Here is a 17,741-nt window from a genome sequence, read left to right on the forward strand (position 1 = left end):
ATTCATTTATATCATTAACATCCCTTGTCAAAAATGTTAGCCCAACACACACACACAAAAAAAAAAAAAAAAAAACCTTTCATAATCTATATAATCTATCTATCTATCTATATAGATAGTATGTCTAATTCCGTCTTGTGTGACAGACATGCTACAAACACAGAGCAAAGTCTTTATGGATAATTTTTTGATTGATTAAACAAATTTTGATTTATCAACACTTCCCCCTATTGCAATTGTATGGTCATTTAATTTATCTTTATCGAATTGTGACCACAGTGAATGGCAACTGCAAAGTGTCAGATTTTCCATCACTTTGGTTGAACTACTTAAAGTGAAGACATGCTAACAGAAATCTACCGGATCCCATTTACTGATGATCCCCTGACTTTGAATCTCCTGCTGCCAGGAGATCAAAATTAACCAGAAAATGAATGACATTCCCATCAGGGTTGGGTGTACTCCCTGTTTAGTGGCAATTATCTAATTTCTAAATGCTAAAACAACATGGCAAACATTCACTATGAGCATTTTGCACATTAGCATTCAACACAGCATTCAGCATGACTTACCTACCTGCTTTTGTCTCATTTATTCATATTTATTCAAACATTGTGTGGCCAGGTGAACATTTCTTTTCAACCTAATGACAATTGTTTACTGAAAATTCAATACAGGAATGAGGAAAAACTGATATCTTTAACAAGTTCCCAAAAAGTGAACCATCAGCTCATGGCTTGAGGATAGGACCGTCTTTTTATTCATAAGCAGTCAGCCTTTTTGCCAAACTAAAGGTGCCCCACCTCTTATTCGCTCATCCCCTACACTATATATCCCCATTGCTGTAACCTCACAGGTTCCCTACTGCAGTGAACATGCTACACAGCTGCCAGGCTGCCTCGTGTTAACTGAGTCGCACACGTTTTGGATGCCTTACCCCTTCTGGCCTCCCTGCCAATCAATGCCGGCAAAGCAGAGCTGTCCATCCAGAGTTAAGTTATGACCACAATTAAAGTAGCTCTTCATCACCACACACATAAGAAGAAACAGAAGTAATTTAATTATTTGTGTTTGGTATCAGCTGTGATTACTTAATAACTGCAGCGCTCACGTGTGATGACCAACCCCCTCTCCCCTACTGATTGGCAGTCACACACACGGCGAGGTATAGAAGGGAGGGATTTCCATACGCACCCATCACAAGCTAGAGTGATAAACAGAAATTATTGCCAAAATAAGAGCTAGTTGACTCACAAAGCAGTTGAGCATGGAACAGGAAACCCTTCCTGCGAGGCTCATGTCGAGGAGAGGCACAGCTGTGCCAGGGTGACACACAGCCTATGGAGCAGCAGCCAGACCAGAGCACGAGGAGCCGACATAACCATTCTTCTCCCAGCCAGAGTCTCTCCACCCCTCGTCAACTCCAAACCCCTCTCTCTGCCACCCTTCTCCCCCTCCACCTTTTGCAGCGCCCCCACTCCCCCCCTTTGCCAGAGGTGTTATGGGACAACACACCAGCCCCAGCTCTCTATCAAGAAACAACCCCAACCCCACCCAACCCCCAACCGCTCCCAGTGAGAGGAGAGAGATCCCGCTTCTGGCAGAACACAGCTCCTGTTGCACTGCTCATAGAAGGATAGTCCAGGATGCAAACAAGAGCAACGGTCCTCCTCATCAGTTGACTAAGAACTCAGGGACAGATGAAAGTGATAAAATGACCAATGACGTGCTGCCTCGGCTGTAGTGGCCGGATGGGGGAAAACTGCGAGATGAGAAAGCAGGAGAGAAAGGAAGATAGAGGGAACTGCCTGACGCTAAGCTCCTCCCTCTGCATGCGCATCTACCTCCCTCTCTCACATTCACATGCTCACAGACACACACGCACACACTCCACCACCCTTGTCTCCCTCCCATCCCTTCCTCCACCCGACTCCCTCCTTGTTCACCCTTCACCGACATCTACTCATAAATATGCTTTTTCCTCAGCAATGAGACAGTAAAGGCTAGAGTGTACCGCCAGCAGCCAGGAGATGCTCTCCTCTGACTGCTGTGCACACGCCATCTGACATCTACTGCAGCACACTGCACTGTAGCAATTGCCGAAACACACACTGTCTGCTCATAGCTGTGTGCACAGGCTATGCTGAGAACAAAAACTAAACCTAGACAGAGAGCAGAGAGACACTCCATCCAGCTGTTGGACAGTATGCATCACAAAATTGTTGCACTGGTAGCTACTAATCTATTGCAGAAAGAAATACGTGGCAGAGGACAGAGGAGGGAGGGTGTTGAGAGAGTCGATGCAGAGATCTCTGGTGACACAGCATTCTTCAGACATACTGTTCCTCTCCCCTCTGTTTCTGAGTGTCTTCTTGGCACTGTCCCCTTGAAGTGCAGTATAACTTTGTAACCCAAAGCTGCTTCATCTCAGCACCTTAGTAGGTCCGTATACCACATGAGGACAAATCCACCTCCACTGTCTTGCCCCAGTCTCTTCTGTGGTAGAGTCGTGACAGCTACTTGCCGTTAACCGTATGACCCCACATTACATAACATAATAAATAGAGCATAGAGGATGCTGCACCAATAAAATGGACATGTTTCTTTTTTTCTTTTTTTTTTTTTGGGGGGGGGGGTTGTCCTACAAAGGAATTTCAACACGGAATCACATTCTATTGAGCAGAATTTTCATCTGTTGTAAAAAAGGACCTGAACATGAACACACGACAATATATTGCATCACCATCTGTAATGTGATACTGGCTGGCTGATACTGGCTCCACAATAATGTGTAAAATTAAAACATCAAATTTTCAGTATTATAACATCAATTTAGAAGGACATTTATAATCATAAATATGTAAAACCTCCATCCTCTTTTACAGTGTATGCAAACCATGCTAACAACTACAGTGTAATAGAAAAACCCTTGTAATAGAACAAGGTTGCAGTTCTATCATTGCTAGTCACTGAGACTCATGGCTTCAGCATATATTCTCTGTACACAAGAGAAACTCCATATAACTATGTTTGAAACTTACTCAAGCCTGATGCACCAATGAATTTCAGAATTAATTGCAAGCAAAAAATTTAAATAGTTGTCCCAGTGTTTTTGCAGTGTTTTCACTGTTTATTATGCTCAAACCCATGTTAACTGATATCTATTCGATCCACATGAATTGGCTTTTGAGGAGAAAACAAAGCCCATTTTCAGGAGAGCTGAATACAAGTGTCACACACTTCCATATTCTGAATATGTCTGCAACAACAGCTCTTTTGCAGGAGGTATAAGGCGTGATTTGGCTCTCATCAGATAAATGGACTCTCCTGCTATAAAATGCACAGATGCAAATGAAGCTGAACAATACTGAGAATCATTTGTCAGATGATAAACTTGTGACTTGCTATATTTATTTCGCTCAAGCAGGATGAAGATAAGAAATTAGTCCTATGGTGAACCATCATGATGAAGTAACAGAAATACACATTTTATTGGAAGCTTTTTCCTGAACCACCAATCAATCTTTAGCTGATATTTTCCCAGTGTTATTTTGTTATTTGTGCTCATGAACTTGTAAAATATCAAGACAGGTATATTTGACATTATAAGCCCATATGTGCATTAGGGTGGGCCAATGATTTCCAACTGCATGACTGTATATGCAGGCTGTCAAATCATTTTCTCAACACTAGGCTTTAAATTCCCCCTTTGTCCCTGAACGGTTCTGCCCAAACCAGCTGCAAAAGTGAACACCAGATTTGGTCTCCTGTGCCTCACATTTTATTTTAGGAAAGGAGGGCAGCAAGTCACTAACACAAGTGTCAGCGTACGTGAGCACGCAGCTATAGAACTACAATATAAATTAAGATGGCAAGCACAACTGTGCAACTTGTGTGTGTGAGACTCAATAATGACACATGAACTTGTTCAGAGTGAGAGTCTGAACAAGTATGCAAAATTTGGGACCGATTTGATACTATACATTAGCATTATAATGATGTTCTCTTACAGGTGCCCAATACATGGTGATAGAGAATAGTCAATCTTATGTCATGTCATTCTGTAAAGTAGGATGTGGAGAGACCCCCCCTGGAAATGTTAAAAATCAGATTACGTTTGTGTATTTGGCTGATATCCTGTTTGTAGTAGGTGTTGCTCTGGGAGTGATTCAGTATTGACACAGGTGTGTTCAGGGCTGGATTGTGAACAGATGTGCAAAAATTGGTGCAGACTGGATACTATATGCAAGAGTTATGTTGTCCTGATACAGGTGATACAGGTGCTAGAGAACACCCACCAATCTTATGTCATGTTGCATGTTATGTAGCATAGAATGCAGAAAACACAACTTTTAAAAGATCATCTAACTCTGATGATGTTTGGGACAAAACATGGAAAATGCCAAAATCTAGTTATTTTTAAGCCCCCATAACATAAATAAAAATAACATCAATGGATCCATTGAGAAACTCTATTCAAACACTTTGTTTGAAAAGACGTGTTTGAATGCAAACACACGTAAACGTGTAAAATACATGCAAACACAACATTTGTTTTCAAACAAGCAACAGCTCGTAATTATTTTAAAATCTGTAGTCTAAAACATGTATTTCCCAAAATCAATTACAATTTTTTGAAGGAAACATAATTGCAGCACACAGACAACAGATGTAAATGTGTTTTGTTACAGTCTGGTTTGTTAGCCTGAAGCAGGATTTAGCTGAACATAATGCATTAAAATGCTGGATGTCCAATATGTTACCTCCAAGTGCTCATCCATACAACATGTGTCCTTTTACTTGTATTTGATTGGCTGCCAGGAATCCATTAAAAGTTGTATATCAGAACATCTACAGCTCTGGTCAACAGGCTCTGATTAAAAGTGCCATATAGTACACTGAACAAGACAACAGGGTTACGATTATCTGACTCAAATGACAGGGGGGGACCAGGCAACCAGACACCGACAGCCAGACTTTGGGAGCCACAACAAGGTCAAATAGAGTTAGAGGCAAAAGTCCCTTCAAGGAGAGTGACATTCAGACCATTAGAAACAGCCTGGTATGAGCCCTCTGGCATTAGATACACCCTTTCTGACAGCTTCTGAAGTCTAGTCAATGTATTAATTAAAAAACAAAACAAAAAAAACAAACAAAAAAAAAAACTACCACCACCACCCACCACCCCTGCACACGTCTACGTGACTTAATCCTTATGTAACAAGGTGGTATCATGTGGGGCAGTAATACAGAGGGTGGGGGAAAACAAAACAAAAAAATTAATAAAAATTGCTTGATGTTAGTATTGGCACATTTCTCTCTTGCTGGTTCGCCGCAACCCCTGCAAGGTAGCATTACAGTGCATTGTGGGTACTGAATGCAGGGTAAAACAACCCCATTGTCCTTGTTTCCATGATCGCATTATCCTACTTAGAATACGGCAGCATGAGTGGACAACAGTATGAACTCAATACTTCCCGTTTTGTTTCAGCGAAGAAAAGGTGGAAGCTGGGAGGCAATTAAACACTGCTTCAGAGGACGGGATTAAAAGGATCATATTACCTGTGGAACAAACTGCTGGGACAAATGTCACAATCCTACCTGAGAAAATATCCCTTAGGTTACTTGCAGCTGAGGGCAGGTAAAAATATTACCAGCTGTGGCCAAAGAGCTCCAAAAAGATCCAACAATGTAGCTGTAACCCTGCTTTTTCAAAAAGCCACAACAGCAGATTGATGTTGCACAAACCCTACCAAAAAGCATCCATTAACTGTGCAAAAATGTCAAATATGGGTTCTGTTGTAATCCAGTAATCCTAGTCCATTTCACATCATCTTTCAAGTTTTGTTACTTGCCCAGCAGGAAAAATCAACATACTAAACGAGGGAAGGGGTCATACAAAAACAAAGCAGAAATGCTTTAAACTCAACTTCAACATGGGCCTTGGCTCAGGTCTGTGTTCTCATTTGATAGCACTCAGTGGACACATTAATTGTTCCCATCAATTAAGCCAAGAGCTCAATCATGTGTCTCAAAAAGGCCGAAAGTTGGGCATCCAGCCAGCGTGGCATTCTGTGGACCCAGCTGACCAGAACCTTGGGGCACACAGCCGCCTGTTGCACTTCCTATCTCTAGCCTATGAAATCTGAGTCCCTTTGTTTAAAGAGGAACTTGTCGCTTATCTGGTCACCATTTCGACATCTCTTCCAGCTGAAGCACATTTACTGAGTTCAAAGAACCCGTGAAGAGACAAAATATATTCAGTATTATCTACATTAAAATAGGAAGTCATGCTTTTAACATTGTATGGGTCATATTCAATGTCAGAATTGTGAAATACAACTAGTCTTTTATCTTCAACTATATATTTGCTTAACTTTAGTTTAATTACAACCCTCAGGCCCACAAGTGCAGCATGATGAGGCAAATCACATGCTTGTGTCACATTCAGACTCAGCAATTAGAAGATAGGTGCATGTAGCAACTTGAGGCAACACAATTGTTGTCTCAGTTTTTGCACAAATTATTTCCATGGTTAAGTTCAATTCAACTGAACCATTTAATCCTAGTTTTACCTCAGAACAGAACAACAAGCAACCTCCACTAGAGGGCAACATGAACAGCTGTCTTTGCAATTTCTTAATTATTTATATCTTGGTCATCTCTGGAAGGTGTGCTGGTCATACTTTAGATTCAACTGTAGCACAACATGTAGCTGTGCAGGCTCCAACAGCTCATATCTCACATCTGATTCCAGCTGCACAGAACTATACTGAATCAGAAGCATGCTCCCAAATGAAACAATCAGTGCAATAAAACTGTGATGCTGCTGACAAAACAACTTATGTCAGTTGACAGTCTACTTTCAGTTACCTTGTTCCCTTTGTTTAGAACTGACCATGGCAAATTTGTCATATCTGAATATTTATTTGTATATTTGTTGATTTTACAAGAATCAGGCTTAAATCTGCACAGTCTGCACTACAAACAATACTAATGCAGCAACGATTAAATGTTCCTTCACTGGTTTTCCACCCAAAGTCATATTTTTTTTAAGCATGCATGAGCATTCTGAAGGCACTGTCACATATTTTTTTGATGCAAAAACTGTCAGTTGTTCCTTTAAAGGGGATGAATAGGCCTCATCAGCATTTCAATCAAAAAAAAAAAAAACACTGTGCACACTACAGTTCATTTCTCTTTCATGGACCAATTCAGGAACAATTCATATTAACAGTGTTTGCCCTCAAGGCATCACAAAGTTTGAAAAATAAATAAAATTATGTGCCAGCAACACACGTAAGGCACAAATATGGAAAATAAAAGCCTTGTGCCTCATTAAGAACTAGCACGGTATTTGTGGCTGCTGCTCAGAAGGGAGACAAGGAGAAAGGAAAAAAAAAACAACAATGGCCCCCTTTGTCAAGACAAAATGATCGTCACATGAACTACTCAATTTTTTTAAAGTTATTGATTAATCAATCAGTTGAATATCATTGCCCATCCCTAGTTAACAGTGCATCCCCAAACAGAATGTGTGGCAAGTTAAAACAATGACAGTGATTTGAGAATGGCACTCTGTTGTTAAAGATGTTGCAACACCCTGAGGGTTGCTTATGTCAGTAGCAGTATTGTGCCAGTTCCTGTGTGCGAGTCCATAAGTCCCATTTCTTTTCATTTCAGTTTCAACCTCAAAGGTTTAGAGCTGTGACTAGTTTAATATCTGCAGCAGTGTATATATAAAAAAAATCAAATGATCTGCTCCCCAGCAGTGTGATGGCTCACCATGATGCCAGCCAGTGCTTTAGAAAGTTGGTCTGGGTGCTCTTCTTCAGATCCCTCCCTCCGTCTACTGGGCGCTGCTGTGCCAGCGACGTCTCCTGCCGACAGGGAAAAAAATAAAAAATTAATTAAAAAAAATACTACCTTCAGACATGAGGTCTGTGTCTGGGTGGTTGTTGTGTGACTGGACTGTGAATGGCAGAATTTCTGCCATTTTGCTGACAAAGAGGTCACTACTCAGTAACTTTTTATTCAATCATTCACAATGACGAAAGAGTGTAAGTACAATTTTAGTTCAGTAAAGGTCAGGCCAAGAGCAGCAGCTGTTTGTTTATTTTACGCAAATATTAACAATATAATTTGACTTCAAATTATTCCCTGAGTCATCTGCATCCAAACTGGGGCTCTCCACACAGTTTAAAAACCACTGGTTTAAAGTACAGCATGCTGGCACTAAAATCATAAAACATCTAATTGTTGAAGAGTTGCTTTATAGACTAACCCAATCTCACAGCCAAACAGCTCTTGGAGGAATGAGGCATACAGAGAGATGGTTCAACTGGTCATCTGAGAGAAGACGTACAATCCACAAATCAGGTCACGTCAACGTAAACACTACACACAGTGCTGCAGACAGACATGCTAGAACAAGCTTCAAGTCTGTCACTAGATTGGAAACCTTGGAACACATCACCTGACTCGATGGGAGAAGCTCTGATTATCAGGAAATGCAAATTCAACATTCCTCATACAATTATCAGCAGCCGAACAGATAACTGAAGCAGAAGCAGCAAAAAAAACTTGGGCAAACTCCACAATTATTGAGGTGGATATCCTGATCATAACTATGTAACTACAGCGATTGCACCAGTTTAAACACTTCAAATAAAAGAAGTCAAATAGTGGGCAGCCAGAAACCAAAATACTTCATTCATTTTTACCCACTGTATGAAAAATATATTGCACTGCCTTCTCCTACTAAACTTATGCAAGCTGAGTCAGGAGGGAGTTTATAGCACACACACAAAAAGGCTAGACAGAGACAGAGTTCACTTCCTAACTTCCTTGTGTTTAGAACAGACAGTGCATTAATTACAAGGGCTTCAAACTTGATGGAAATGCTCACTGTACAGTGTTGTCAATTCACTTCCACCCACTTGTTTTTTTTCCAGACACACCCCCTTTTGCACACAGCTCCACAAACTGAGACACAAAAAAAACAAAAAAAAACACAACCACCCCAAAACACTCAACTCAGAAAATATTTAACACAGCCTCTTCTTACCTGTACGATGCTGAATCAAACTTTTTGCTGAAACCAGTTTCTTTTGTTTAAGGTTGAATTAAGACTCAATCCTTTGCAAAGTAGCAGTTGTCCCGTCTCTCAAACACATACTGGTTGTAATCCAGTGCATGACATACCTCCCTCCCTCCTTCTCTAGCCCTGTCTCTATTGCTTACTCTTTTCCCCTCCCACTGTAAGTGCCAGGCTTCTCAATGTAAAAAAAAAAGCCACACTACAGGGCATGGACTCTCCACATTTCACCCACCTCCAGTAAACTCATGACTCATGTAATCAAAAGGGGTGGCATTCACTGCTAATCAGTCATGGACATATAAATCATCATATGTAGGGCAGCAGTTATGCTCCTTAAAAAAAAAAAAAAAAAAAAAGGAACAATATTATAGGCAAAGCAATATGAATTACTTGCATGCGTCAAAAAATGTATCTATACAAAAACTGAACTTAGAAATCAAGTGCAATGACATGCAAGGTTAAAAATATCTGATTTGATTTACCTTTAATTCACAAAAGGTGGACAGGGAAATGACTGACAACAGTAAACAGGGGAAAAAATTAACTCTGCTTGGGACAATGATTTGGCTGTTAGAGGGCAGAATTGCAACCTGGCATTTTTCCCTTACGTAGTTATGATACATCCTACAAAGCAAGTTCTTTTTTTTTCTTTTTTTTTTTGTACTTTTACTTTCATGTTGTTTTGTTTCTGGCATTCTGCTGAATGAAGATCCAACACTCAACCCCAAAGAAAAATAACCAAACCTCTAATAGAAGGGTGTTCACATGCTAGTTGCTCACTTTGCTTGTGGTTGAGTCCTGGGCAGGTAGCATGCAGTGACTTTACGACATCTGCCATCTGCTGCTGGACTCACTGGGCTGATGAGAGATGTGAAACTGAACCACACAATGTGTTTGTGCTCTATGAAACTGAACCAATAAACCAACTGAGGCCAACAGCTTTGCAGTGTTCCAATATAATCCTGCCCATTAATATTTGTAACCATCAATTTAGTGTCTTCAAGAATAATAATCCAATTTTCAAGAAGACGCAAAAACATTTGTTCACTCAAAAAAAAAAAAAAAAAAAAAAAAAAAACCCTCTCATTACCCATTTTTTACTCCAAATAGAGACTATTTATTTCTGCAAAGCACACTTTGAATTTGTTTACCCAAACATTTCTCTCTTCATTTACTCTCATACAGTCATATCCTATCATTTACATCATAATTGTGATGGTGTTGTGTATGACAGCGGTACTTTAAACAGTAAATTACTTTTAATATAGTTCAGTGACAATTGCCCTTGTTTTTGCTCTGTTGTTGCCCCACAATAAGAAGGTCCTGGGTTCGATTCCCAGACCTGGGGCCTTTCTGTGCGGAGTTTGCATGTTCTCCCTGTGTCTGAATGGGTTTCCTTTGGGTACTCCGGTTTCACCATCATCATGTTTAGTTTGATTGGTGGCTCTAAATTGTTTGTAGGTCTGCATGCGAGCATGAGTGATTGTCTGTGTATTGGCCCTGTGATGGACTGGTGACCTGTCAAGGGTGTACCCCATCCTCGCCTGGAATGTTGGCTGGGATTGGCTCCAGCATCCCGTTTTACCCAGAGAACAGATAAGTGGTAGGAGATGGATGGAATCCATTATAGTAACTGTGCATGATGCACTCTTTAAAAAAAAAAAAAAAAAAAGTCCTTTATCTGCAAGTGCCTGCAGTCCTTCTGCTGAGCCTCTGACCGAAACAGGCAATAACAACACAGCCCCCCCTCCACTTAAACAAACCTGAAGAAGCCACCATGGGGCAGTACACAGCACATGTGAGCATCACTGTACCTTTTCACTGGCACAAAGATTCTGAAGGCCAAACGTAAAAGTAAGTGACCAATAACTATGATTAAATAACAGACGAAACAGTAGGCTCTCAAATCCAAACCATAGACACAAAATACGACAACAGGTAACAGTAACGACTGAAGCAACAAGATTAACAGCAACACTGCTAAAAACTTCCCAAACTCTTTCCACCTTCAGCCCTTTATAGCTTTACTTGAAGGTCTGCCAAAGTAACCAGTAGATGGACAAACTGACATTATATAAATGTGTGAACTTGTCATGTAGATAAGTAATGGAGGAAAATTCTGGCATACAAACAAAATGGCTAGGCAAGAGACAACCCTTCTTAAAATAGAAGAAACAAAAGAATAAGTGGGAGTAAGAATGTGAGCAACCACTCAATGACAGACTTTAAATACTAAACCTAGTTTCCAACACAAGTAGGAAGGCTTTTACCAGACTACATTGTACAGCCCACTCACGTGCATAATTGCTGTGAGCCCATTATTTTCCATATTTTCATGACACAAATATACATAATTTTTTTTTTTTTTTTCCCCATTTCTCAGTAATTATAGAAAAAATAATTAGGACATTTGTAGATCTGTGGGGATGAGGTCTGATGCACACTACTACTTGCTTATATGTAACTGATGCATAGGTGGCACTGCAGCTAGCCAAACAACAAATACAGCAGTAGATTATGATGTTGTAACGCATGGAATATATTACAGCTGTTTTAAAGACACACTGTTTCTGTTGCGGGCTCCTGATATGTAACAAAGCACATCTGAATATAGAAATCCTCTAAAGACAGAAGTCAAATAACTATTATAACATCAGATGTTGAATGAAATGGTAGAGAGAATTAAAAAAAAAATATATATATATTGGTTTATTCTTTTTATTTTAGCTAGCTTTTCTTTTAACCGTTATTTTCATCCAAATATAAGCGCAATTCCAGCTGCTCATAATGGCACTAATTAATGTAGAAATGAAATGTTTGACGATACTGGTGAGAAAATTTATTTATTTTAATATTAATCATGGCACCTTCTCCATTGACTTGCTGCTTATTTTTTTCTCCTAAAATGGTGAGCTTATATCTTTGTGGGTTAAAGGAACAGAAAAAGTGCAGACTAAGGCAGTTGTAACTTTTTTTCCAAATCGTCCTGAGCAAATGAATAAAAACAATTACGTGACTTCAAAAAAAAGAAAAAGAGTGCATTAACAAGATGGTTGCAAACATTTAAACCTAGATTCAAATTGGTGGCTCGGTACAGCTCCAGGCATTTCTAAGAGCTGGCAGAAGCCAAATTGTTACCACAGTGAAGACATCTGGGCGATACGATGGGGCGATAGACTCAATACAACTGGCAACCCTTTACAGTAATTGCAATCGTTTCTGCCAGTTTGTTGTGACAATCACAACGGGAATTCATCGGTGTTTCCAGTGCTGCTTAAAAACAAAGGCCATGTGGAAATTTCTCGGACTTTCCCCAGAAGCTGCTAGCTTCCGATAATAACAGCTGCTGTTTTGACTCTACAACACAACACAACAGGTGTGAACCGGTACACAGGGAAAGTTTCCAGACATGTATGGTGAAAGTGAAAGTGGGCGACAGCCACACGACATAGTGATACCGTGCTAGGAACCACTTAATGGCAAACCGAAAGTGTGTGTCTATGTGAGAGAGTAATAGAGAAAGAGAGAGAGAGATATGGGGGGGGGGGCAGTTTGCAAACCTTAGCATCATGCTAGCTACCGGATAGCACCACTACTGGAGTCTTGTGTGCCAAATTCGCTCAGTTTCCGGCATAAAAGCGACAACACGGCTCAGGGTTCACGTGCCCAAAACACCTTCGACCGTCCGATAACATATTACACACAATATATTATTTACATGCAACACATTTTTATAAATTGAATCGAGTTACTCACTCAGAAACAATCAGCTGACACAACGGTGACTCAGTAGACTGCACGTCTTCCGCATTCTTATGCGATGGTTACTGCGCCAGCCAATTGGCAGCGAGGAGACGTAACACAGTAGACCAATGGCAGCAGAGGATCCACGGTGGCCAATGAGCGGTAAGGACAGTCCGGCGAGTGACTCGTACACACCCACAGCAGAGCCAATCATGTGCTACCAAACTCACGAAGCGCACCAATAGAAAATCACAGCGCGGCACAAACTGGACACACACACGCACACACACACACACACACGCGCAGTACGGTGAGTGTGAGGGGGTGCACGGACTGACACAGTCAGTCACAGGTCAGAGGGTACAATTTAAGTTTCGGTTTTCAGCTGTGGAAAAGGGAACTTTAAAATGTCATGTATGTCAGTGTCAAATAAAAAACAACAACGAAACAGAGAGTGTGAAAGGGAAGTGGAGCCTGTGGAAGGTCAATGCACAAGGACCATCTGTTTTTAAGATCCCCTGCGCGGAGAGTCCCGAGACCGAGCTGAATTGATTTATCTGTTTTATACCATTGTAAATTAAACATTTGACAAATTAAAGATATATTAACCAAAGCAGATCATATTTGCTGGCCCACTCTGCAATAAGCCATAGCCCAGATATGATCACATCTTATTTTGATTTTTCCATTCACCACCAAACCCAAACTCCAAAACACAGTCATGTTCTAATGGAGCACCCTGCCACAGACAGTCAGTACATGTTTACTCACCACGGCAAGAGCAGGTCTCAGCACTGTAGCTGAGGACAGATACTATTTTTGTTCATCAGCGCGTCTTTGACAGCTTGGGCCTGACCTCTTATGCTCTTTAATGCCAGTCAGCACAGCTAAGCAGAACCCCACTCCCTAAATGTGGATAGGTTTATAACCTGTTATCAAGTGATCCAGTTTTTATATGGTAGCTATAGAAGAGGTGATTCTGTGAATGTTGCAACTGATAAGGTTTTGGTTGAACTGATCATGACAACCTGTTTATTTCTTTTTGAAATGCTTTAGCAGTGTGTGGATTGAGATATAAAAGAGATGAATGGCACTCTGTAACCGCTCATGATTGAGAATGAAAACAAATACGCACAGATAATTTTAATCAGCTCACCTTCAGGTAAAATCTTCCTATGGGACTTAGCAGCACATGGTTGCTGTCATGGTAGTTTAAATGAGAAATCATTGCTCCCTCTACTGGTGGGATGTGAAACCAGAGAGAGAGGCCATGGTTTGGTGTCTTTGCAGGATTAACCTTCATTTCACACACTCAGAGTTACTTCTTCTGAGTTTATGCTCAGTGTAGCAGTTAAGGTCTTCTCAGTGCGGCTTCCCCACAATCATTTTCTACCCATTTGAGCATCTGTTATGATAAATAAAAAAATCTTCCCCTGACCTCAATCTGCAAGTTCACATGAGAGATTTTCAGTTTTCAGTGGTGCCTGGATCTAATCATTTACCCTCTGCTGAGGTTGAAATATTTGTGTGGGCCACTTTTATGGAGCTGCAGAATGTAAGGAGGTGGACAGGTGGGTGTATATCCCAAAGGACCAATCATAGTTGGTCATCAAGTCAGTACTTATCTACATGCTGTCTGGCCGGGCGCTGATTTTGATCTCTGTATTTCCTCTGGACTGAGGCCCATCTGCAATCACACCATGGTAAGATACCTCACCATCATCAATCACCGACCTTGAAGTCACAGCAGAATAAATGAGATAACTCTTCAGTAATAAAAATCTATTAAGTGATACTCTTTTACATCTTTTCTTCCTTTTCAGACAAGCTACACAGATAAAGGGGAGAAGGTAAGATCACAAAATCCTTTGAGACTGATGTGTGATGTTTTAACATTACTGTTAATTCTGTAGAAGGTGTCCAAATCACTCACAAGAGGCTGAATGTTGCAGGAATAAATACATTTTTGGAGGTTTTACAACAAAAGACAAAAAACAAAGTTTATTCTGCATTAGTTTGACCCTATTAAAATTTATATTCATTCTGTTTTACTTTTTTGTCTTTTAGCCCGAAAGGGGACGGTTTGTCAAGTTCCATCATGTCACTTTCTGGGTTGGTAATGCTAAACAGGTCAGTGTACAAACAGTGACATTCAAATGACCTATGCTGATTTTTATATATATTTTATATTAAGGACTGTGCAAATGTATTTACAAAAAAAATTGACCGGTTTGGGTTTAACAACTAGATTATAGGTGAAAATGTATCCTCCATATCCAATTGAACTAAGTCACAGTAAAATCTGTGTCTTTGCTTCAGAACTGTTTCATATTAATTCTGCATAATCGATACAGCCAGCAATTTAAAACTGAAACTATGAATTGATAAATTGATGCCAATCAACAGAAAATATAGCCGCATCTATACTGATAATAAATAAATTGCTTCACTCCTCTTCAGGCTGAAATAACAATCTTACAACATGCTTTTGTTGTCATGTGCCTAAGTTAGAGTCTTAGAGTCTTTTTGGTTCAAAGAAAAAAAAGGATGAGCATTTATCTTGATATTCTGTAAGTTAATTGAGAAACTGATCATCAGACTAAGCTGTAATGAAAACAGGTTTGACCAGAGTGATTGATTGACTGTATCAGATTGATATTTTCTTACTTTTCCTCGATTGCCATTGTACCACACACAGCCAGGACTGGTCAATCCATGATCTAGACCTCATGACTACTTTAACCCTCGTATTATCCTCAAATATTACTAACACATTTTACCCTTGGGGTCAATTTGACCCCAGGTATATTTGCCTCCAGAAAATGATTTACAGAAAATTGTTGACCAAGTTTTTGTGTCAGGCACTTTGTTTATTTGTTGAATACATAAATAACCCCTTGATAATGAAACCTATCAGTGAGTTTACCTGCCCTCTAGCGCCACCATCAGGCAAAACTTTTAAATTAGAATTAATTTATCTTGAAAACTTTTCATACAAATCTTCTCAAATTTACTGACAACATTAATGACCACAAGAGTATGAATCCTATTGGTTTTGGTGATGATATGACCTTCCCTGTAGCGCCACCATCAGGTCAAACTTTCAGTTTTAGAGTTAGTGTATCTTGAAAATCTTTCATCCAAATCTTTTCTAATTTGGGGTGCACATTCATGACTCTCACAGAATGAACCATATTGACTGATGTTGATAAGCCCCCCTTTCCTCTCATAAACATATTTATTTACTTATTTTTATCTCCTTTTCTTTTTAACATATTTTTTGTCTTCTCTGCTGCTCAGGGCATCATCTTTGTGCATGGTGCTAAGCAGCAGGACATTTTTCCCTTTCTTGGGGCAATAGGAGACCACAGTTGCTTTATCAGTGAAGGCAAACACTGAAGATGTTACCTTCCTGTTCTTGACAGCAAGAAGTTCAGAGGGAAGCTCTGGTTTATTTTTTCTCACTGTCCCCAACATCGTTACCTTCCTTTTCAGCAGTTCCTCACCCAGGGCATAAGATGTGAAAAAATTATCACATGTAATATTATGCCCATGCAGTCCTTCAGCCATATCAAGCACAACCCTTGTGCCCTGATTTTTTTCCGGTGCTTCGCCAGGAGATTTGCCTGTGTAAACCTGCATATTCCATGCAAAGCTGGACTGTGCATCACATGCTGCCCATATTTTGATGCCATATTTGGCAGGTTTGCTTGGCATATATTGTCGGAATGGACAGCGCCCACGAAACGCAACCAAGCACTCATCGACAGTCACGTGGGGGCCTGGATTGTAAAGCAGGGGTAAACGCTGCACCCACTTGTCCCACACATCCCTTATTGCCGCAAGTTTGTCACGTTCGCGTCGGCCGTGCCTTGTTTGTTTGTCATCAAAGCGTATGACACGGGACAAAACTTGGAATGTCTTCAGAGACATGGTGGCTGGAAATATTGCCCTTCCAGTCTCAGCATTCCAAAGGCTTGCTGTTGCTTCACCTTTTGATTTATAAACTCCCGCCAAAATGAGCAAGCCAATGTAGGCTTCCAAGTCGACTACATCCAAGTCTTTCCAACTGTCCCCATACACACGCTTCCCCTCTAAATTTGTCATCCCAAGTACAATATTCTCAATCAATGGTGTTATGAAGAGCTCTAATGATGACTTGATGTCTTCAACATGGCTGATTGCATATCTGGTGGGGCCTGGAACCATTTTGATAATATTAGTAGCGCTAAGTCTACCTTGCTGTCTAAGTGGGGAAAGGGACCATATTATCTTTCCATTTTTGGAAAGGATCGTGTCTGCTGGTGGTTGAGAAGCAACAGGAGGGTCAACACTTTCATTCTCATCAGATGAGAATGCCTCAAAATCAGGGTCCTCCTCAACACAATCCTCTGTCTCAGAAACATTCTCCTCTATGTCACTTTCACTGTCAAAGAGCTGTTCCAAAACGTCATTGACAGTAAACCTTTTCCCAGAAGACATTTTCAAATGAGAGAGCGTGCAGATTGCAGTGTACACAGAGCACAAAGAAGAATGATGTGGATAGAGGGCTGCAATGCAAGCTTTTATATGTTTGCTCCTCCCTTATTTTGCATGAACTACCAATGTCCTTGCAGGAATACCCCGCCCCCCACAGAGCGGGAAAGTCTCCCCCCCCCCCAGAGCGGGAAAGTTTCCCCCCATTATGTATCAACTCAAAAGTATCAACTCTGCACCTGCAGGTGTGGGGATGTTAGGTCACACACACAGACAGACAAGTTTTACACAGCTAAAACAGCTTGGGGTCAAATTGACCCCAGAGGAACACCGATGCATGGAATATGCGTTCAGCACATTGAAAAAATATTATCATGATAATTTTATGCTTAATCAGTTGTCCCCATCAAATTAGGAAAAG

General features: G+C 40.5%; 1 protein-coding gene across 2 annotated transcripts in view; it reads right to left on the minus strand.

Annotated features, from left to right (window-relative positions):
• mtmr4 (myotubularin related protein 4) overlaps window positions 1-12,897 on the minus strand; it is a 38,140-nt gene extending 25,243 nt beyond the window's left edge. Inside the window, exons 1-2 of one of the 2 annotated variants that reach the window (XM_029519173.1) lie at window positions 12,857-12,897; window positions 7,786-7,880 (exon numbers count right to left, since the gene is read on the minus strand). In XM_029519173.1, the coding sequence (XP_029375033.1) occupies window positions 7,786-7,788 (3 nt within the window). In that variant the 5' untranslated portion in view covers window positions 7,789-7,880; window positions 12,857-12,897. Of the gene's footprint in view, window positions 1-7,785; window positions 7,881-9,067; window positions 9,199-12,856 lie in introns of those variants that run through there. The other variant, XM_029519174.1, reaches the window with a different exon arrangement.
• Between the last annotated feature and the right edge of the window lie 4,844 nt (window positions 12,898-17,741).

This window comes from Echeneis naucrates, chromosome 14 (genome assembly GCF_900963305.1).
Source record: "Echeneis naucrates chromosome 14, fEcheNa1.1, whole genome shotgun sequence".
Taxonomy (NCBI): Eukaryota; Metazoa; Chordata; class Actinopteri; order Carangiformes; family Echeneidae; genus Echeneis; species Echeneis naucrates.